Source organism: Chrysochloris asiatica, unplaced genomic scaffold, assembly GCF_000296735.1.
Source record: "Chrysochloris asiatica unplaced genomic scaffold, ChrAsi1.0 scaffold00415, whole genome shotgun sequence".
NCBI classification, from domain to species: domain Eukaryota; kingdom Metazoa; phylum Chordata; class Mammalia; order Afrosoricida; family Chrysochloridae; genus Chrysochloris; species Chrysochloris asiatica.
Genome location: NW_006408933.1, coordinates 1,468,332 through 1,492,293, shown reverse-complemented (window position 1 = coordinate 1,492,293; position 23,962 = coordinate 1,468,332). Strand labels below are relative to the sequence as shown.

The window sequence follows — 23,962 nt, the reverse complement described above, 5'->3', positions numbered from 1 at the left end:
ACTGCAAGGTCCACGGTTTGAACCCACTAGCTGTTCCTTGGAAACTCTGTACAGGGTTGCTATGGCACTTAGCAACACCAACAACATTCTGACTGTACTTTCAAGAGATTTGTTACTTCCTTTGGCAGTCCTCTGTATGTTTAGTATTCTTCACCAACACCTTAATTGAAAGACATCAGTTCTTCTTTCGTTTTCTGTATTCATTGTCCAACTTTCATATGCATATGTTGTTGTTATTAAGTCCCATCAAGTCGGTGCCAACCCATAGCGACCCTGTATAGTTTCCATGGAGTGGCTGGTGAATTTGAACCGCTGACCTTGTGGTTCAAACCGATGTTGCAGTCCAGCACATTAACTCACAGTGCCACACCAGGACTTCATATGCATATGAGGCGGTTGAAAACATCAGCCTTGGGTCAGGTGATATCTTTGCACTTTAAAGAGGTCTTTTTTTTTGTAGCAGACTTGCCCAATGAAACATGTTTGATCTCTTGACTGCTGCTACTATGAGCATTGATTATGAATCCAAGTAAAATAAAATTCTTGAGAATCCCAATCTGTTATCATGATGTCTTTTATTGGTCCAATTATGAGGAGGTTTGCTGTCTTTATATTGTGTTGTAATCCATACAAATCGATCCAAAGGCTATATAGTCTTTTATCTTTATCAGGAATTGCTTCAAGTCCTCTTTCAGTAGGCAAGGTTGTTTCATCTGTGTATGTTTGTCGTTGTTGGTAAGTGCCATCATGGAATGGGTTCCGACTCAGCGACCCTGTATAGAGTTTCCAAGGAGTAGCAGGTGGGTTTAAACCACCAATTTTGTGGTTAGTTGTTCAGCATGTTAATGAGTCTTCTTCCAGTTCTGATATTGCGTTCTTCCTCATGTAGTTCGGTTTCTTGGATTTGTTCAGTTTACAGATTGAATAAGTATGGTGAAAGAATATAATCCTGACATGTATCTTTTCTGACTTTATGAATATTCCCTTCTTCTGTTCAAATGATTGCCAATTGGTCTACATATAGGTTCTACATGAGCACAATTAAGTGTCTGTAATGCCCATTCTTTGCAATGTTATCCATAATTTGTTATGATCCATATGATTGAATGTCTTTGTATAGTCAATTAAACACAAGTAAACATCTTTCTGGTATTTGGTTTCAGCCAAGATCTATTTGACATCAGCAGTGTATCCCTTGTTCCACATCCTCTTCTGAATCTGGCTTGAATTTCTGGCAGCTCCTCATCTATGTACCACTGTAACCAATTTTGAATGATCTTCAGCCAAGTTTTGCTTGCATGTGATAGGAGTCCAATATATTTTGTTTCCTGTTGGGGTCACCTTCCTTTGAAATGGGCACAAATATGGACCTCTGCTAAGTTGGTTGGCCAGGTAGCTGTCTTCCAAATTTCTTAGCATAGACTAGTGAGTGCTTCCGGTACTGCATCAGTTTATTGAAAGAAACATCAGTTGTTTTTCACCAGTGTCTTCAGTATAGCTTTGACTTCCTTCCATACTATCAATTCTTAATCATATGCTATCTCTTGAAATGGGTGGATGTCAACCAATTCTTTTTGGTACAGTGACTCTGTGTTGTATTCCTTTTATCGTCTTTTGATGCTTCCTCCATCGTTCAATATTTTCCCCACAAAACCCTTAAATATTGCAACTTGGGCTTGATTTTTCTTTTAACTTGAGAAATGCTGAATATGCCCTTCCCTTTTGGTTTTATAACCCTAGGTCTTTGCACATTTCACTGTAATACTTTGTCTTCTCAAGCCGCCCATTGAAATTTTCTGCTCAGCTCTTTTACTGTATCATTTCTTTCAGTCTCTTACATCATCCACTTTGGTATTTTCTTCTTTCTCTTTTTTAATGATTTCTTAGTTTCTTTTTGTATTTGATATCATCCCAGAGTTTGTCTTATTTCCTGTCATTAGTGTTCAATCAATGCATCAAATCTAGAGCTAACCTCTAAATTCAGATGAGATGTCATACTTTGGCTCTGGTGGGCTTGTTTTTTTTACCTTTAATCCAAACTTGCACATGAGCAATTGATGGTCTTTCTCTCTGTCTTCCTCTGGCTTTGTTCTGAATGATGACATTGAGCTGTTCCATAGTCTTTTCACAAAGATGTAGTCAATTTGATTCCTATGTATTCTATCCCACGAGGTCCATGTGGATAGTTGCTGTTTATGTTGTTGGAAAACATACTTGCAATGAGTAAGTTGTTGTTGGTCTTGCAGATTTCTATCATGCTATCCTGCATCAGTTATGTCACCAAAACCATATTTTCCAATTAACTGATCCTTTTTTGTTTCCAACTATCAGTAATTATCTGTGCATTTTGATTGCATAGTTCATCAGTGTCAGACTGCAGAAGTTGGTAAAAATACTCAGTTTCTTCATCTTTGAATTAGTGGTTAGTATATAAATTTGGATAATAATCTTATTAATTGGTCTTCCTTGTAGGTGTGTGATATTATCCTGTCACTGCCAGTGTTGTTGTTAAATTCTGTTGAGTTGGTTCTGACTCATAGCGACCCTGTATAGGGTTTCCGAGGAGCAGCTGGTGAGTTTGAACTGCCAACCTGAAGGTTCAAACTGACTGCAGTTGAGTGCTTATCCTGTAGTGCCATACCATGACTCCAATCTTGAATTGTTCTTTCTGACAATGAATATGATGATGCTATTATTCTATTTATCATTCTTGGCATGGTAGACTATATGATTGCTCAATTCAAAAAGGCCCATACCAATCCATTTCAGCTCACTAATGCTTAGGATATTGATCTTCAAACATTCCATTGTATTTTTGACAGCTTCCAATTTTCTTTGATTCATACTTTATACAGTTCCACATTCCGATTTAAAAGTATGTCTGCAACTGTTTCTTTTCATTTTGAGTTGTGCCACGTCAGCAAATAAAGGTCCCCAAACTTTTGTTTTGTCCACATCATTAACATCGACTCTGCTTTGAGGAGGCAGCTCTTTGCAATTGTATTTTGAGTGCCTTCAACCTGAGGGGCTTATCTTCCAGCATTATGTCAGACAGACTTCTGATGTTATATTTATAAGGTTTTCAGTGGATCGCTGTTCCAGCTTCCTAGTCTGTCTTAGTCTGGGAGCACCACTGCACCCTGCCCACCATTGGTGATCATGCTGTATTTGAAATACCAGTGGAGTAACTTCCAGCATCTCAGCAATATACAAGTCACCTCAGTATGACAAACTGACTGGAGTGTGGTATATGCACATACACAAAGAGGTTTTAAATTTTTCAGTCCTCTTGTATGCTTAACATGTATTTGTCTTGGTGTGGTGCTGTAGGACAAGTACTGGACTGTTAACCACAAGGTCAACAGTTCAAATCCACCAGCTGCTCCTTGGAAACAGGGTCACTGGAACAGACTTGACAGCACTAACAACAACAACAAAGTGGTAGAGTTTAGATAGCAAAGGTAGGCTAAATGCTTAGTTCTTTTCCTTAGCTTTTCAAAATGAGTTGGTTCACTAACGCCTTTCAAGGGTGATAAATTAGCTTTTGGAAAAAAAATCACTATGAATGTAAATATACCTACTAGGTTTCAGTCCATTTCATCCTTATTGTATGTTAATGTGTAGATTGTTCTATCTTTGGCCAGGGAGAGGTGGTCTGAAAATAGCCCCTGAGTTAATAGGAATCTTTTGTTGTTTCTGACTCTCTGCTGTGACAAGCTATTCCAGGCCCATTTTGTATATTTCCTACCCTAGCCTTTTGAGTCAGCCATTTCTCTAAGAAGCCATGGACCCTATAAATGAAGAGTGACATTTCAGGGCCACAGTCTGCATGCTCCAGGCATTTTCAGTAGGCAGAACTGCAAAGTGGTTTTTTTTTTGGTTTTTTTTTTTTTTCTCCTCTCTTAAAGATAAAATATATCGTAAGCTCATACTGATGTTTTCAGTTCAAACCCAAGACTACAGAATTTCAGTTAGCTGCTGTATCTTCTATAACAGGGATTTTTTTTTAAATTTTTTATTGTGAATTATATGATAGTTTACATGAGAGAACTTTAGTTTTACATTCATTCTGTTGTATATCGTTTCATTGCCATGGTTCCAGTCCCCTCCATGCATCATCAACCAACCAAAGAGTATACCCTATAACCCCTACACACACACACACACACACCCCAGTCTTCAGCACACAGTCCCTCTCCCTCTCTGGATCCAAAGTCCCCAGCCGCTTCATCACTCCACATCATCGTCTCTGCCTCTATCTCGGGCCTCGCTGCTTTTCTGGGTAGGGCCCCACTCTTGGCTCTTCTTCGTATAACAGGGACTTTTTGAAGCCCCCTCATATTTTCTTTCTTCCATATAGAAAATCTCAATCACGATGAGTACTTGATTGTCGATAGAATTAAAACTTGAGCCTTTATCTGAATCACCTGGAGAGCTTGTAAAGTAAAATACAGATAGCTCATTCCCATCTCAGAGTTTCTGATTCACTAGGTGTAGAGTGGAGGCCCAACAGTTAGCATTTCTGACAAGTTCCCAGGTGACTCACTTTGAGATCCATAGGCTTGTACCAATTGGAAAGTGTAGCATTTAGGTCTTATGAGTAGGTGATCTTTCTGGGGCAGACAGACTCTCCATGACTCTAGTTTGGTTTTTTGTTTTTTTTTAACTTGTCATTTGCTATGATTCTTTGGTGTTCCAGTGTTTAGGATGATTTAATATTCTTGTAGTTTTGTGGTTTTTTTGTTTGTTTGTTTGTATCTTTAAAAAGATACAAAAAAAAGTTTATTCTTCAATATTCTTATACATATTATATTTAGATGCATTGATCCAATCTTCCTTTTATTTTTTTAACTACCATTTTACATCCACTCCAGTCTCTGAGAGCTTGAGCAGGTAACTGTGTTCTCCCTGCCATAAGTCTTTGCTTTAGCCTCTTAACAAACATTATCGGCATGTGTGTTGTTTTTTAAGTTAAAGAAATAATAAAAGACTTTGGAACTTCAGAAAAACCAGATTTCAGCAAAGATACTTTTTCAACTTTGTTTCTTTATATCTTGCAACTAGTTTTTCTTACGTTGGATGTAGTTTCATTTCTGTAAAATTCCACAGTATAAAACTTGCATCAAACACTGGCAAATTGTTCTCTTCCCTTGATGACACCTACTAATGGGTCCTGGGAGAGCAAAAAAAATAGCAAGAGAGAGGGTAGCGTATACTTGTATTTAGGAATGAAGAGAAAAGGTTGAGGCCACAGTGAGGGTCGGGACGAACACTAGATGGCATGGACATAAAATTAAAGACAGCAAGGAAGTGGTAGGTTTTATTGGGCTGTGATATCAGGTACCATAATTTTAGCTCAGAAAGATCAGTGACATCAGACAGTGGATATAATTCCCATTGTGTTGCCTTCTATAATTTTCTTTAAATTTGACCTTTGAGGTGAAAAGCTCAGGGAATGTTCATTTACTTTATTTCTCAAATATGTGCTTTCCAATACAGGGAAGGCAATGTTTCTGCATAGAAATTAGACCCATTTTGGGGAAAGATCAAACCTGGCTCTTAGAGAATCTGGATGCTGTTTTTTGATTCTTTCTCATTAACCTTTATACCCCCTGCCTTGCATTCCCAAAATGTTGAAGCTTTTCATACACAGAGACTCTGGTATGAACCATTGGAGATCATTTTCATTTTCAGTGATTATGCATTTCCTCTTAGTTTTTCCCATGAAAGAACTAGTAATTAAGCCCTATTGCCATGGAGGTTAATTCTAACTCATAACAACCCTGTAGGATAGAATAGAATGGCTCATAGGATTTCCAAGAGTTCAGGGAAGCAGATTGTCACATCTTTCTCCCATGGAGTGGCTGGTAGGTTTGAACCACTGACCTTTTGGATGGCAGCTGCATGCTTAACCACTAGGTCTCCTTAGCTACTACTTTGTTGTTGTTGTTGTTGTTATGTGCCGTGGAGTCGGAACCGACTCATAGCGACCCTGTACAGGGTTTCCGAGGGTGTAAATCTTTACGGGAGTAGAAAGCCTCATTTTTCTCCCGCGGAGCAGCTGGTAGTTTCGAACTGCTGACCTTGCGGTTCACAGCCCAAGTCGTAACCACTACGCTGCCAGAGCTCCTTAGGAAGCATTAATTAATTTTCATGATTGCATAATTCATAAATTACAACAAATAATGCTTTAGATATTATTGAACAGGTGGAGATTACCTCCTAGTTTGTGACCTTGGACATTTTTTTACATGTGAACATTACTTCCACCAAAAATCACTGAGGAAAATTTCATTTATCTGTGGTCTTAGGCAAGCACATGCTTTGTTATGCTTAAAGATAATGCCCTCCAAAACACTCAACGTTTTCAAATATGAATGAACTACCTAGTCATGGATTACGGTTCTTTTTTTGTTAACTTCATGCTTTAGGAATAGCTGTTTTGGCAAAATTTTCAGTAAAGAAAATGTTACGGTAAATTATTTCCTTCAATTTTTTTTTTTCCTGCTGTTCAAAAATAGAATCATACTCTCTTGCTTGTGTGGTGCTGTAGGATAAGCACTGGACTGCTAACCATAAGATTGGTGGTTTAAGCCCACCAGCTGCTTCTCATAAACACTATACAGGGTTGCTATGAGTCAGAACTGCCTTGATGGCACGTAACAACAGTCTTAGTCCATGAAGCACCATGGAATTAGTATTTGTTAGCTACAAGGTTGTGGTTCAAGCCCATCCGCCAACTGCTCCATGGGCTTTCTGCTCCTGCACAGATTTATAGCCTCAGAAATCCTGTGCAGGGTTGGTAGAAGTCAGAACTGATGCAGTGACACTTAGAACAACGGTCTTAGATCAGGGAGGGCAGCACTAGTGGCTCAGTGGTAGAATCCTCACCTTCCTTGAAGTAGACGCAGGTTTGATCCTGGTTAATGTGAAGGTTTTATGTTACTAGAATGCTGACTAGCATTCAGCAGAGCTTCCAGACTAGGAAGAATTACCTGGCAATCTCCTTCAAATGTCAGCCAGTGACAAAGCTGTGGAACATAACAGTTTGATCCCATTGTGCATGAATTCCCATGAATCAGGGGGAGTGACTGCACAGCAGCTAACTACAATAACAGGCCTATTCCAACCATCCAACTGCTGCTTACGACTCTACTGAAAACTCCCTCCCAACTGGGATATCACCTAGCCCATGTTTGAGAGCCCCCAGGACTGGAAGCTGCACCTATTGACTGTACCTCCATAGGCAAACCACTCCATCTTAGACCAGAGTTCTTTATGTGCTCCATCTGCAGTCTAAAACTAACCCTTCTTCATAAATGTGATATAGCCCATTAGATTGATTAAGACAGCTGTCTTCTTAACAGGCTAAAAATCTCCTGATGTCTTCAACAATTTAAGATAAGACGAGAAGATATGTTTAATATATATATAAAATTATCTACCTTTATTAGGATTATAATAAAGAATTTGATGAACGTTACATTGTATGAGAATACTAACATATAAAATCTTTAAAACAGTATCTTTTATGCAACAGAAATCTCCAAATTAAAACATTGATCCTGAGAATCTGTGGCATTAGGTATTGAGGAAAGCTGAGCACCAGCTGCAGATTGGCTGAGCTTTTTGTTTTTCTTTGCTATATTCGTAGGATTATATTCTGTGGGGCGCTGCAGGATAACACTGGGTTGGCAGTTCAAACCCAACAGCCACCTGCTCCTCAGAAACCCTATACAGAGTCGTTTATGAGTCGTAACCAACCAGAGAGCACTTAACAACCCTCTGATACTTTTGTGTTAAGACTTTTATGGCTATGTGTGTACAAATTGGTGCTATGTAAAGCAGATGACGTTTTCACTTTCAGTGGAGGTCTTCTAGAAGCTGTATTTTCAACCAACCTGTTGTCAAAACAGTTGCTGCAGATGAATTTATAAATGTAATACTTTCAAAACTAGAGATGCACAATGATAATTGAAAGTGTTGACTCCAGAGTAGGGCTACAGGGGCTCTGATCCTGCATTACCACTCAGCAGTGGCTTGTCCTCAGCCAGTTGTGAAACTTCTCTGTGCCTCAGATTCTCCTCTGGCTGTGTGCAGAGAACTCGGAGACCTGGCCCATCTAAACACATGGCCCTCTCTTCATTTGCCTTTGAACTAGTCCTTTTCTCCTACTTAGTGCTAAACAAGTAGCTTAGCAAGAGTCCTTGTGTATAATCAGATTCAAGACATTAAGTAGATTTTTGAGTGCTCTTAACTCATGTCTGAAAAAAAAAAAAAATCACAGGAGTTTTTGTTAAGTGTTATTGAGTCAGTTCTGACTCACAGTGACCCTGTATAGGAATTCCAAGGAGCATCTAGTAGATTTGAACAGCTGACCTTGTGGTTAGCAGTCCAGAGCTTACCCTATTGTGCCAAACCAGGACTCCACATGGGAATTAGTGATTCTGCAGTATAAAAAACTGTGTGCCCTTTTCAGTTAGCGGGAACTTTTCTGCTTAATCTTTTACGCTCCCCAACTTAATGTTCTTCTTTTTGAACATTTCATTTTGGTTTCGGTGAAGGTTTACAAAGCACATTTTCCACTCAACCATTTATGCATAGATTGTTTCATGACATTGGTTGCAATCCCCTCAATGTGCCAGTACTCTCCCCACTTTCACCATGGGTCCCCATTTCCATTCTGCCAGCTCTCCTTCCCCTTCTTGTCTTCTGCTTTGGGCAAATGCTGCCCTTTTGGTCTTGTATAGTTCATTGTTCAGAGGAGCACAGCCCTCACTAGTGTTGTTATTCACTTCACTTTATAGGACTATTATTTGACTGTAAGGTGGTCTCCGGGAGTGGGTTCAGTTCTAAATGGAAGGATATCTAAAGGCTATATAGTCTTAGGGCTTACACCAGTCTCTGTCACACCAGTAAGTCTAAATTTGAATTTTGTTCTACATTTTCCCCCACTTTGTCTGGGACCGTCTTTTGTGATTTCAGTCAGAACTGTTGTTAGTGGTAGTTGGGCCCCATCGAGTTCTCTGGTCTTAGGCTAGTAGTGGGCACTATGGTTTGTGATGTCCATTAGTCCTCAGGACTAATCGTTTCCTTGACTCCGTATTTTTCACTCTTCTTTTCTCTAGACAGAAAGAAACTGATAACCATATCTTAGATTGTTGTTGTTAAGTGCTGTTGAGTCAATTCCGACCCATAGCAACCCTGCATAGGGTTTCTGAGGAGCAGCTGGTGAGCTTGAACCTCTGATGACTGCTTTCAATCCTGTAAGACCCCCAGATGCTACTTACTACAGTAGGATGTAAAACAGTATCTGTGTGGTCTGTATTATGCTAGTTAACATAGATGTTTCCTGAGACTATGTATACTTCCTACTCTCGAGCCCACTAACTCAGTGGGTGTTTGGCTGTGGCTAAGAAGACTTGCTGACTATACTCCCTGTGTGTTCCGTTATATACGTGGATATATTTGTAGCACATACAGATAAGTTTGTAGAAATGTCCACTGCCAAACTTGTATGTGCACGTGGTTGTACTTCCATAAACCACACCTTTGCAATTTATGTGTCTATGTATGCATCCACTTGTACATGTTTGTTATTACTGTTGCTGGATTGTACATGTAATTGTTTTTACAGTTGTGGCCTTTTACTTTTGTGTACCCTCTCAGTGTCTTCTTTTGCCTTAGTCATGTTGTACTGACTCCTCCCATTTTATGTGTTGTTTTTTCCCTTCAATAAACATTTTTGTTTTAAGTTGCAAAGTAATAATGCCTCCATTTTCATTTAGTTTGTACATTATATATTTCTGTAATGCAGAAAGTGAACATTCCTGTGCAATCTCATTCCCCAAATAGATCCACCACTGAGGATTTGGTTCAAGCTTAGATTTTTATCCATGTGCAGAAGCATTTGTTTGCTTGCTTGTCTGGTTTGAGCATTTTCACACTAAACAGGAAATGCTGGAGTCTGCTTTATCAACTTAATAACGATTCTGTTCTGGTTGATGTTGATTATTAGACTCAAGAATCTGAATTCTAAAAATGCTTTGACATTAAATAACTTGGTGACTTTTCTATTCTGTTGTTAAGTGCCGTTGAGTCGGGTCCAACTCTTAGCCATCCTGTATAGGATTTCCAAGAGGGGCTGGTGGGTTTGTACCGTTGACTTTGAGGTTCAAATGGACCTTACAGTCCAGTGCATTATCCTGCAGCGCCATACCAGGACTCCCATCCTAATGGATCCTGAAAGCAAGGGCTTCATGCATAAAATGATTGAAAGTAAACTTTTGCTTTGATCTTAGGGTGGAAGGAGGGTAAAACAAAGGATATACAGGCAGTCTTCCAGTTATGAACATTCAGCTTATTTACAACTCTTAGTTATAAACTAACCCTATAAATGGCTATTATATGAAAAATTTGAGGTATATATATTGGTTTATAATAGCAAATGGGCACCACTTTGATATGAGCATAAAATATTATTGTATTATTATGTTAAAGATGTTTAAGTGTCTCTGGAAGCATTTGTTTAATGCTTTTTATGCTTTAGAAATGTACACTGTATATTATATACCAAGACAAACATTTGACTGACTGATGTTATATACAAACTGTACCTAACTGTTCCAATTTATATACAGATATGACTTAAAGACCTATTTAAGAATGGTCCTTGTTTGTAATCTGGGGATTACTTCTATAAGACAAATGAAGTCTAAATTATGACGTCAGTTGGTGACTCACCAACACAAACGCCTCTCTACCAGGCTGTGGCCCTCATGGCGTTAGAGTTCATTAGATTTGCCTTATGCATGCTACTAGGTTTTCGTCAGAATGTCATCTTAATGATAACCTCTTGGGTTTAAAAAAACAGACTGTCTAGATTACAAGTTTCTATTTTTATTTATAATTCATATCTTTGAAGATTAGAGTGTTTTAAAAAATGGTCATATCTTTATTGTCTGATAGTTGGAGATCTAAAATCTAACTGATTACAGTTATAGCTGTAGTTGCCGTATTTGTTTGTAAGCATGTTAGTATCTTTTTAATGTTTGGATAATTTGCTAATTTTTTTTTATAAGGATGTTGTTGTTGTTAAGTGCCATCGAGTCGGTTCCGACCCACAGCGACCCTGTACAGGGTTTCCGAGGGTGTAAATCTTTACGGGAGTAGAAAGCCTCATTTTTCTCCCGCGGAGCGGCTGGTAGTTTCAAACCGCTGACCTTAAGGTTAAGTAAAAAAAATTATGCTTTAAGATCATTGTTGTTACGTGCTGTCAAGTCAGTTCTGACCCATAGTGACCCTCTATAGGGTTTCCCAGAAGCAGCTGGTGACCTTGAATCGCCGGCCTTGTCGTTCAAACTCACTTTGCAGTTCAGTACATTAACTCACAGCACCACACCAGGACTCCATGTGTAAGATCATAGAAACCTTTATTAAACTCTGGTAGCGTAGTGGTTACGAGTTGGGCTGCCAACCTCAAGGTCAGCCATTCAAAACTATGACCTGTTCCGCGGGAGAAAGATGAGGTATTCTGCTCCCGTAAAGATTTACAGCCTTGGAAACCCTGTGCAGGGTCACTATGAGTCAGAACCAACTCCACGGTACTTAACAACAACAACATCAAAACATGAAGCTATTTTTTCTCAACATATTCTCCATCTTGGCCTATACTCTTCTGAAGGTGATGTTTTTGTTTCTCGGAGTCCTGGTGTGGCACTGTGGGCTGATGTGCTGTATGTACTGCAAAGCCAATGTGAACTGCAGAGTTGGTGGTTCAAATTTACCAACTGCTCCTATTAAACTTTATACAGGGTCACTATGGGTTGGAACCAACTTGAAGGCACTTAACAACAACCCTTTCTTAAAGAATTCTGTGTTCTCCAGTTTTGGCATCCCCAGAGAACTTTAATCATGTTCCCTTTAAATATTTTTGAGTTTTGGTAACAAAAAGGATTCTGAAGGGGCAAGATGAGAGCTGTAGGGTAGATAAGGTAAGGCTTCCCAACAAAAGTCTCCTAAAGACAGCCCCTGCTACCCTGGAAGAATGAGCAGATGAATCATTGTAATGGAAACAAATTTCTCAGCAACAAATTCCTTCTTGGACTTTTCCCCACCAATGCAGTGTTCACTTTAAACTTCTTCAAGACAAATTCTCATGTTTGCCCTGTGTTCTTCAAGAAAATCTGTCAAGATTACCACTATGGAATCCCCCAAATAGTCACCATAAGTTTCTAAGCTGACCTCTCTGAGGTCTTGCTCACCTTTGAGGTCTTTCACAGTCCTTAAATTGCTTGATCAATATAAAAACTGTTGTTTTATGTGGGACAGCATTCCCTTAAACTGGGTGCAAAGCTTTTCAATGATTTTGGAAAATGTCCACTTGAATTTTGTTAAAAGTTTGGTATTAGCCCTTGCCTCAAAATCATTTTCATTCCATGGCACAAACAGTCTTTTTGTGAAGACACCTAACGAGTCTCAGGCGAGTGTATCACTGAGAGAACGTATCTGTAACCATCCTCTGCAGAGCCACAATTAAACCTGCTTTGTTTGGAATAAACCACGGTATATGTGAACTGGAACCCTAGTAGCAGTGCTTTTTGATTTACCCTTGTAATTGAGTCCCAAGTCCTTCTCTTTTAAAGATTTTTAAGAAATAAGTTTAATTTGTTGAAACATCACCTAATTATGATTAAATCACTGAAATTGTGTTTTCAATTCCTTTTTCCCCTGTGCTTAATTCTTACATGCTTTCAACATAAAAATTTCTAAATTTACTTGCATGTGCCCTTATAAAAATCTCAGAAAATGCAGCAGTATAATCAGTAAATATTGGAAGTCTATCAGTTTTGTAACTGCATATAACAGAACATGCAACTGGCATAAATAAGAAAATTTATCAATTCAATAACCGACAGTCCAGGCCCCCACCTCATTTCCTGGATGATTGTGGGGCTTGCTCATCCTCAGCTCGCTCACGAGGAGGCTCAGCACCACCAGGCATTACCTCCAAACCCAGCACCACACCCCTCTTCAAAGCCAAGCAGCTGTCCTGGAAATCCCCATCACACTTCCCTTCATACTTGGTGATGTGCTGGCCTGCTTCTCCTCTGCTGCAGTCTCTCCTGCGTGCTTCTGAAGTACCAGCCAGGGTGACCCACTCTGGGGTTCCCTGGTGGTGTGGATGCTTAAGAAGACCATCGCTGGACCAACTCATTCACACCTTTATCTCCCTCATATGGTTCCCTTGTTAACATCGAGAACTGGGCAGCCCACATGGACACACATACATATAGGGATTGTGCTTTGAAGTGTTTTTATGAATTATTTTTTATTCATTTCCCTCTTCCCCACCAAAACCAGAAATCTCAATTATTGAAATATTTGGTCTGTGCTGACTCTTTTAATAGCTTCTTGAGTTAGGAAAATAAACACGGCGATTCTCTGAACAAGATTCTCTGAATATAGGTTCATCAATTTTTGCTCTTAGTAGCTTTTTAATGGGCAGTGGAATCCTTACTGGCTTTCTCATGGCTCTGTTGCTCAGGGATGGCAATGAAAATCTGCCAGAAGTTGCTCTACACTTACAGTCCAGGCCTCAGAGCTCTCATGACTTTTTTTTTTTTTCTTTTTACTTAACAGTTGGGCTATTTCAGGAAACCAGGAAACTGTGTATATGGTGTTCATTTATGTGAGCTAAGACTTAATTCTTTTGGGATTTTATGCCTAAGATCTTTCTATCTTCAAAGACAACTCTGATTTTTTTAATACTTTGTGTAAAGATTTAAGGGTGTTACAACAAGTAATAGCTGTGTATTCTGAGAAAATCATAGTGGTTTGTCTTCATATTCTTTTCCAATCAGTGTGGAACTTCTGTGGACTAGAACAATTTAGTCTTCTAAGGTAGACTTGTCACTGATTAAATCCCCAGTTACCTCAGACTATCTCTGTGGACTCAGCCCATGTGCTGATTCTCTCATCTTTTGAAATTAAGTTTAGGACCCACACCAGAGATTGAATTCATGACGGAGTGTGAGCAGTGGTTCCCGTGACAGCCTCCATTTAGACAAGCCCACGGCCTGTCTGGAGTCCTGGTGTGCTGCTGTGGGCTAACAATGCTGGACTGCAAAGTCCGTTTGAAAAACAAGGTCGGTGGTTCAAATTCACCAGCTACTCCTTGCAAATCCTATATAGGGTCACTAGAGTCGGAACCAACTCGACAGCACTTAACAACAACAACAGTCTGTCTGGTTTCCTGTGGAAGATAGACTTAGGACCATAGAGGGCATTTCCATTTTTTTTGTGTACATTTTTATATAACACAGAAACTGTGTCTTTGTGTTAAATAAAAACAAAGTGAAGGAAACACTTCCTTGTATTTGTCCTAAATTCCATTTACCAAAGAGTTATTAGGTCCCACCAAGTTGGTTCTGACCCACAGCGAACTTATGCACAATAGAACGAAACACTGTCCAGTACTGTGCCATCCTCAGAGTTGTTGCTAAGCTTGAGCCCATTGCTGCTGCCACTTTGCCAGTCCATCTTGTTAGGGTCTTCCTCTTTTTCACTGACCCTCCACTTTACTTAGCATGGTGACCTTCTCTAGGGAATGGTCCCTCCTGATAATATGTCTGAAGTATGAGAGACTAGTCTTGCCATCCTGGCTTTTAAGGAGCATTCTGGCTGTACTTCTTCCAACACAGATCTGTTTGTTTTTTTGGCAGTCCATGGTGCTTTCAGTATTCTCCTCCAACACCATAACTCAAATGCATCAATTCTTCTACAGTCTTCCTTATTCACTGTCCAACTTTCACATGCATATGAAGCTATTGAAAATACCACGGCTTGTGTCAGGGGCACCTTAATCCTTAAACTGCGTCTTTTCTCTTCAACACTTTAAAGAGGTCTTGTGCAGCAGATTTGCCTAATGCAATACATCATTTGATTTCTTGACTGCTGCTTCCATGAGTGTTGATAGTGGATCAGAGCAAAATGAAGTCTTTGACAACTTTTGTATTTTCTCCATTTATCATAATGTGATTGGTCCATTGGTGAGGATTTTTGTTTTCTTTGAATTGAGATGCAGCCTATACTGAAGGCTGTGGTCTTTGATCTTCATCAGTATTTTAAGTTCCCTTCACTTTCAGTAAGCAAGGTTGTATTATTTACATATCGCAGGTTGTTAATGGGTTTGCTCAGCATACAAATTGAATAAGTATGGTGAAAGAATACAATCCTGGCGCACACCTTTGCCAATTTTAAATCATTCAGTGGCCCCTGTTCTGTTAGAACCACGGCCTCTTGGTGTATGTACAGGTTCCTCAGGTATTAAATGTTCTGGAATACTCATTCTCAGCAAAGAGTAGTGATTTTATATATTAATTTTGGAACCTTTCAGTTAGGCAGGGAAAATTAACAATTGGAGATAAGAAACTTGAAGCTACTTGAACATTTTCTTATTTCAGTAATATCAATAATTACCAAATTAGTGAACAAGATGAGAAATGATAGGTTAAAGCATAAAACTTGTTTTTAAGTGTCCACAGTGCATCAAGTCTTGTTCAGAGTTATTTATGTGCTTGATGTAATCCTCACCACAACCCTATTTAGATAGGCAGTTTTGTTTTCCCATTTAAATGTGGTTTACTGAGACATAGGAAGGTTACATGATATTGCCAGTATGATAAGCTAGTAAATAATGGAACTGAGACTTGAACCAAGGCAGTGAGGCCTTCAGAGTTCTTGGCCAGCCACCATGCCATCTGTCTCTCTCACCTATAGCTCAGAAGGACCAGAAAACCGTTGCTCTCAGCAGCGAGCGGACATTGTTAAATGGTTCTTGTGAGATTTTTTTTCTTAGGTTCCTGGTAAATGTGTTAATAGCCACATTGTTGTTGTTGCTGTTATCAAGTGCCGTCAAGTCACTTCTGACTCATAGAGACCCTGTGGAGGTTTTCCAAGGAGCAGTTGGTGGGTTTGAACTGATGACCTTGTGGTTTGTAGTCCAGTGCTTATCCTGCAGCACCATACCAGGAATCTACGTTAGTTCCCAGTAATTTCTTATGATCGGTTTAAGAAGGTCTTCTGAGCATAAGAATTTTAGTCATAAGAATTTTAATCTATATTAAAAGATTCCCTTTTAGCTTTAAGTATAATGTAGCTACACTGTCATTTTATGAGAAGTAAATGGATTTTTCAGTTCTACCAATTAGGATAAAAGAGCTGAATTAAAACTGAACATGCAAAGGGAAGGCAGACTCACCTGGGCTGACACTGCGTATCTGTCACTGCTCAGTCCTCTGAAACTCATGGAGCTCCCAGAGAACTCACCTTTCTCAACTGTGAGACAGGGTCACTTGTCTGTCCTTTGACTTCAGGAGCTATCATGAGGGATAGAAGAACACATGTGGGTGCCTTCAGAGTGTGTGCTCCTGCGGGCATTTGGGTGAAAAGGAAGTTTATTTTGATGAAGAAATCAGTGTTCATTTTTCTGGTCCTCCTTCTCCACAAAGTTTTTGGACTGGTCTCTGTAAGTTGAAGGAGGCAGTGTGCCATGGTTTTAGAGGTCAGGTCCTGGGAGCAAAGCTGGGGGACTTGAGCTAGCTCCATCTCTGGTCTTTCACCTTTTGTGAGCCTCATCTTCCTCCTGGGGATAATTAGAATCACTCTATGGAGGTCCTGGGAGGACCAAGTTAGAGCATGCTTGATGCGGACTTTGTGAGATGAGCTACTATGTAAAGGTGCACAAAACTCATGTTTTGTGATGCCATTTTTCTGATTATAGAATTATGTTGTTGTTTTATAGAATTATGAATCAGATGTGCCATCTGATTCATAGCATTGATTCCGATTCATAGCTACCCTGTATAGGGTTTCTGAGGAGCAGTGTTGGGTTTGAACTGTAGACTTTCAGTTAACAGTCAGTGCTTGTCCTACAGTACCACACCAGTGCTCCAGAATTAATGTAGAAATACCAGTTTAATAAATTTTTGTCCATTTGCCTCTTCACTTGAAAATGCCATAACTGAGGTCTCTCTGTTTTTCCTGTTGCAGGTGCCGGAGATCAGAATTTATTCACCGCTATTTATCCAATGCTTTCCCAGCAGCTTCCAAGAGAACCGATGGAATGGAGAAGGTGGGTGCTCTTGGGTGTTGACCATAGGCCCTCTTCTTTTTTGAGACATTTGTACATGCAACTATAGTAGTAAAAGCTACACCTTGAACTCTAAAGCCTATTAGCTGTGAGGCTTATTCTTTAATATGTTGATTGTTTTAAGGAGTGGTAAAAGCAAGATGTGTTTTTTTATTTAAAGACCCACCTATATAGGAGTCACTTTGGATTCTAACTAATCAGAACGTCTTAAAGGTGAGGCATCTTGGAGAAGAGCTGTTCACTCGCTCAGACTCTACTTTAAAGCAGAAGACAGGAATGTTTCTGCAGTCCTATCAGGAGTCTTGCCCCAGCTTGTACCCTTTTCTTAAGGATGATAAAATACACAGTTATTTCAAAATTAGAAGGAAAAAGTAGAAAACAGACCCACAGTATTTAGTGACTTGTTTAGAGAAAACAGTTGACTTTGAGCTTTTTCTTACCGGAAAACTTATTTCTTGTAAGATTTGATATTATTTGTGGAAAATGTTTGGATTTCAGCGTGTTAAAGGTAACCTGCTTTTAACCAGGGTATATAAAACATTTTTGTAATTCATGCAATTGCAATTCTTGCTAAATTAAAGATCCTATAGAATGTAGAATTCTCTTAAACAGAGGACTGCATAACATCTGAGGAAGCCCAATGCTATGAAAAAGAGAAAGCAAGGTCAACAAATGGAGACGTTAATACTTGAAGAAGTGAAATAGGCTGAAAGGTTTTTAAAAATAAGTATACATTATTTAAAAACTCATAGAGATAAAAGTGGGGGGAAAGTGTATTCATTAAACTAGAAAAGAGGTTATGCAAAAAACCATGTAGAGAAAGGACATTGATTTAATGCAGGCACTCATCTCTTCAGCTGCCTGAACTCCCAGTAAATGAGAGTAAAGGACTAAAAGGCATACAGGCTCAGGATGGGGGAAGGGTAGGAGCGAGCAGCAGCTGAGCTGGGAAAGATGCAGAGGTGCCTTCTCAGGGAGCATGTTAATAGAGCCAGTCAGCAGGGCCAGCCTCAGAGTCTTGCAAGTTTGGGGTGAGGCTGAGGGTGGAAAAAGAAGAAGGCGTGTCCAAGGACCCTGCTGCCATTTGTGTAGGGGAAGCTACTGTGGTACAACAAAAGGTGGAGAGAACTGTTCTAGAAACAGGGCTAGACGCAAGTCTAAATTCCCAACTGAGATCCAAGAACTCTGCAGCCAGACCTTGCTCCTCAGACAAGAGACAATTCATCTGTGGAGAAATGGAGTGGCTCAGGGAAAACACTGACTGTGCTCCCTGTCTCAGAAGACTACTGGGCTGAACATTATCAGGTTTAGAAATTGGAATGCATTGCAATAGAAATAAGTGGACTGTGGTCCTCTGAGGGAGTATTACTAGGGAAAAAAGAAACTGACACTTTACCTAGTGCATTGACTGCATGGCTAGTATTCAGGGGTCTTAAAATTCTGTTGGAGAGCTTGGGAAGATTTTAAATGATGCTGAAAGAAAATGAAAGATGGAGGCACACATGTATTCTGAGAAAAACCACAGTTATGGTTTAAAGCTACCACAGTGATATGTCTCTTAGTGCACAGTGCTTTTATATTCAATACTAAAGGAGAATGATTGTGGAGGGAGAGGGAATGTAGAGAGAGAGGGAGGGCATGGACAGGCAAAACTGAGTCTGAATCTCCCACCACAGCCATCAAGGTCAGGTCTAGAATTGACATCCCAGGAAGGGACAGCAGCTGGCTTAGGAACAGAGGTCAGTACCAGAAGAACCCACTGAAAGAGTTGGGACAATGGTATCATGTGCTTAATTGTGGCCTCCAGGATGTATGCATGCTTACCTGAAACCTTGGAATGTGACCTTTTTTTAGAATAAGGTTCTTTGCAGATTAAGAGTCTCCAGATGAGATCATGCTCTAGATTAGGATGAACCCTAAATCCAATGATGAGTGTCCTTATCAGAGACAAAAAAGAAGAAGACAGTGAGGAAGGAGGCCATATGGAGTTGCTAAAGAGATAGAGGTTGGAGTGATGTGACTATGCCAGGGTTGCTGTCAGCCCTCAGAAGCTGAGACAAGCTTGGAACAGATTCTCCCACAGATTCTTCCAGAAGGAAACATCCCAGCTGATACTCTGATTTTAGATTTCTGACCTCTGAGACTGTGAAAGAATACTTTCCTATTTTTTTCCCCATTATTTAGAGAACACTTTATTAGTTTCTGTATTCAAACCCATATTTACCTGTTACTTTAAGCTACCAAGTTTGTGATAATTGGTTATGGCAGCCCTGAAAACTAATGTAGGAAGGAGAGTAGAGAAGGATGGGGTAGACAGCTGCTGTCATGGTAGGTGTTAAAAATTTTGTAGTGCTGTTTGACAGCTTAAAATATGTACGTGAAATTTTAAATTAGTTGATTAGGTTTGTTGTTAAGTATTGTAGAGTTGGTTCCAACTCATAGCAACCCTGTATAGGGTTTTCAGGGAGAGGCTGGTGAGCTTGAACCGCCAACCTTGTGGTTCAAACAAACTTTGCAGTCAAATGCATTAACCCACAGTGCCACACCAGGACTCCTGATTAGATTGTTTGTTGTTGTTATGTGCTGTGGAGTCAGTTCCAACTCATAGCAACCCTGTTCAGGGTTTCCGAGGCTGTAAATGTTTACGGGAGCAGAAAGCCTCATCTTTCTTCCCCAGCTGGTAGTTTCGAATTGCTGACCATGAGATTAGCAGTCCAATACGCTACCAGAGCTCCTTTTAGAAACATCAAAAAAAGAAAGCTTAGTGGTTATGAATCGGGCTGCTAACCTCAGGGTCAGCAGTTCGAAACTACCAGCTGTTCCGCAGGAGAAGATGAGGTTTTCTGCTCCCGTAAAGATTTACAGCCTCGGAAACTGACTCCATGGCACACTAGCACCACCACCACCACCACAACTAAATGAAATGAATAGCTGGAAGAGCACATTAGTGAGTTGGAAGATTGAGTGTAGCAACTCTTGAGATTAATATGAAGACTGGAGCTGGAAAGCATGAAGAAAAGCTGGAAGATTATCCAGAAGTTCTGATAGCTATCTACTAGGTGTTCCAGAAGGAGAGAATACAGAGAATGAAGAGCAGGAAGAGATAATTAGTCTATATTTTTCTAGGAGTGAAGAGCTAGGAGTTTGCAGGAACCCACTGAATGCCAAGCAAAATGAAAACCAAACAAAACTAACAAAAGACCACACCAACAAAGGGAGAAAAAAGGAAGGAGAACCAATCTACAGTTTCAGAGAAAAATGACATTTAAAATGCATCACAAATAGAAGATTTCAGAACAGTATTCTCAAAGTACTGAGGGAAAGTACCTTTGAACCTACAATTCCTCACTTCGTGAGACATTTTATCCTTTTAAGCCTTGGACCAGGTTAAAGCCACATGTGCCTTTCATATCATGGCACATCATACTTTCATTGTGTGCCATGATAATGGAGATAGCTAGAAAGCACTGCAGTAAATAAAAATGCTTTTAAACAATTATTAAATCAGAAACCTCTTCATCCTCTCTGAAATAAAGGGTTAATAAGTAATAATTAAACGGTGTACTCCAAAAAGAAGAGAGACGTGTGTTGGTGTGGTGCTAGAAGCTATGGCACCTCTGTTTCAAGTATCAGCAAGGGTCATCCAGGATGGACAGGTTTCAGCTGAGCTTCCCGACTAAGACAGACTAGGAAGAAAGGCTTATTAAGATCTACTTCCAAAAATTAAGTCACTGAAAACCCTATGGTTCTCTATAGAACACTGTCTGACTCACTTGCTTTGAACACATCACTGGCTAGGGTTAGTTGCCAGAATGCAACATCTTGTTTTTGTGAGGTAGAGAGGTTCAGCGAGGACAAGGGAGACCTTGGTGAGATGAATTCAAACATGCTGGTGATTGTTAAAGTGATGCAAGACCAGGCAGTGTACATGAGGTCACCATGAGTCAGAGTTAACTGATGGCATCCATCAATCCCAACAATAAGGTAGATGAACCCAGGATTAGCAGGACAAAAGAAGCAACTGCCAGTGTTTTGATGAAGTTGAAGTATCAATCCTTTAAACATTAAGATGTAAAATTTGGAATGTGTTGGATGGAGGTTAGAGAGAAGAAAGCATACTGTTTTTCTTACCTTGTTCATGGAGAGGATAGACGTTAGGTTTAGCCTTTGAAAGAAAAACTAAGCTTTATATATATTAAAAATATGAATGTAACCAATAGAAATAGATGTTTGAAAATTTAAGGCACAGAGGAAAAAAGGTAGAAAAAGAAAAGTTAAATGATAGGAAAAAGTAACCTGCAAATAGAAAATATACAAGTTCAGGTACAAGCATAACCACATAACTTTGTGACACAGAGATTCCTTAGCCTGAATAAAACCCGCAAATTCAATTACAGCTGTTTATAAGATGCATAGCTATTAGAGGTTGAAAAAGATACATGTAGTAAAACTTATTGTTTAATAATAGTAATAGTAATATAGCTCCCATTTTTCTTGGGTAGCTTTAGATTAGATGTATCTAGCTAGTGGGATTTTTCTATGCCAATGTAGTAGCTCTTGGGTTGAGAAAAATAAGGGAAGTTAATGGTTGTGGTAGTGGTGGTGTGTCATGGAGTAAGTTCTGACTCATAGTGACCCTGCGTAGGGTTTTTGAGGCTGTAAATCTTTATGTGAGCACAAAGCTTCATCTTTCTCTCACAGACCACGTGGTAGTTTTGAACTTCTGACGTTGAGGTTAGCAGCCCAACTTGTAACCACTATGCTACTAGAGGACCATGCCTTAATGTGTGCTCTGTAAACAAACATCTGTCTCTTTCCAGATAGTTCTCTTTTTGGGATATTACAGGTTGTTATAGAAGACTTAGTGCAGTTGAAAGCTTATTATTTTAGACTGCACCTTGACTCTGGGATACACTTTTCCTCATTTATGGTGACTTAGAAATTAAGTTATAATACAGGTAAAACCCATTGTTCTGCATTGTAGGGAACAGCCTAGTTGGTTGAACTGAAGACTAGGATGAATGTAAGCTATGCATGTGTCATTGAATAAAAGAAACATTTTTATGGAGAGGGAGCTTTGACATGTCATTATAAACTATTTAAAATAACTCATAAAATAGTTTTGGACAAAATATTGTGTGTGTGTGTATATATATATGCTTCTGAATATTCTTTAGTCATTTTCTCAGTGATTTTTGCAAATTATTCATAGGTCCTATGGCCGAGCTCCAAAGATGATCCACCTGGAATCTAATTTTGTTCAGTTCAAGGACGAGCTGCTTCCCAAAGAAGGAAACAAAGCTCTGCTCACTTTCCCTTTTCTTCATATTTATTGGACAGAATGCTGTGTAAGTATTCACTTATGGGAAATTATGAGAAAGGGTCATGAAATAGGATAAAGGAATTCACTGCTATAGGTTTTGTTAAGACAAGTGTAATTTTTGAATCATAGTCTTTATTTTGTGGTGTTTCTTGTTTTCCATTCCTCAGCCAGACGCCTGGCTTTGTCCTGGCGTGCTTTTACTCTGGCCCAGGGATGCCTTGGTAACAGGCACCTAGTATGTCCTACTGACTGTGTTCGGGTGCAGGAGAACCATTTCATTTAGTGGGCTTTTGGGTTTTATTAATTGGACTATATTTTTAATACTGATTTTCATTTTTATTTTCACAACACTTTACCCCCACCACCGTAGCACTTTTCATTCTTGAAGCTCCTTGTTTGTCTTTTCTACTAGGTTGTAAACTCCCTGAGGTCAGGAAGCAGTGCCTTCCTCCTCAGATCACAGTGCCTGATGCAGGAGGCCTGCCATAAATAGCCACAGAATGAGTGGATGTTAGTGCTATGTGCATCACAGCCTCTATTTGTGTTTCGAAGGTGTCAATTCCTGAACTCAGAAAGGAGCTTTCATTTCTGGCAGAATTCTTGTCATGAGTACATAGAAAATTTGGTGGGTTCATTTCTTGTCTGTTTTGACTTCAAGTCACAAATAAAAGCATTGTGACTAAATAAAATTTAGCTGTTTGCAACGTTGCATATTGACAATTTTACCTAAATTGAGGATGCAGTAGTTTTTTAAACCCTAATGGAGACAAATACAGGTATGAGGGCCCAGACCCTCATTGGTGCTCTCATCTAGCAAGGGTTTAAGATGGGGAGTAGAGCTGGTGAAAAGAACAGTGGCATCACTGCAGGGTACGGACCATACCAGGAGATGCTCTCAAGGGGCTGACACCAAATGGCTGGCTGTTCAATTGTTGGTGGCATTTCAGCAATAGGGGTATTACTTTTTTTGTTTTTAAAGTTTTTATTGTGATTTGAGTGAAAGTTTACAGGGCGGATCATCAGTTTTACATTCAACAAATCATATACTTTGTTTCGTTACAATGATTATAATCCCCTCCAAGTACCATTAGTTAACAGTATTTTTCTCTATTCAGTTTAACCCTTTTTTTAAAAAAAAAAAACACTCAGGCATATATAGTAATTTAAACCACTAAAGGGCGCATTCTGCAAGCCTGCTTCCTGGCTGCCAGCTCTCAGTCCCTCCCTTTCCATGGATCTAGAGTCCTTAGCTATTGCCTCTCTCCATGTCCCTATCTCTGCCTCCATCTCTGGTGTTGCTGCTTCTCTGGATAGGGTCCCGCATTTTGCTTGGTGCTCTTCTCCCTTGATGGTCCTAGGGTCCTTTAGTTTATTATTGTTTATAAAAATATCTCTTTAGGAGAGAACAACACAATGGCGGATCGGGTGGCCGTATAGCAGAGAGCTCCGCCAACAACACAAAATACCCGACCAATCAGGCTCAGGGG

At 39.6% G+C, this 23,962-nt stretch overlaps 1 protein-coding gene across 1 annotated transcript in view; it reads left to right on the top strand.

Moving 5' to 3' along the window:
- The window catches only part of TRAPPC10 (trafficking protein particle complex 10), a 119,565-nt gene that overhangs the window by 12,064 nt on the left and 83,539 nt on the right, over positions 1-23,962 (top strand). The window contains exons 2-3 of the mRNA XM_006876786.1: positions 17,053-17,134; positions 22,365-22,500. Of these exons, the coding sequence (XP_006876848.1) occupies positions 17,053-17,134; positions 22,365-22,500 (218 nt within the window). The remainder of the gene's footprint in view (positions 1-17,052; positions 17,135-22,364; positions 22,501-23,962) is intronic.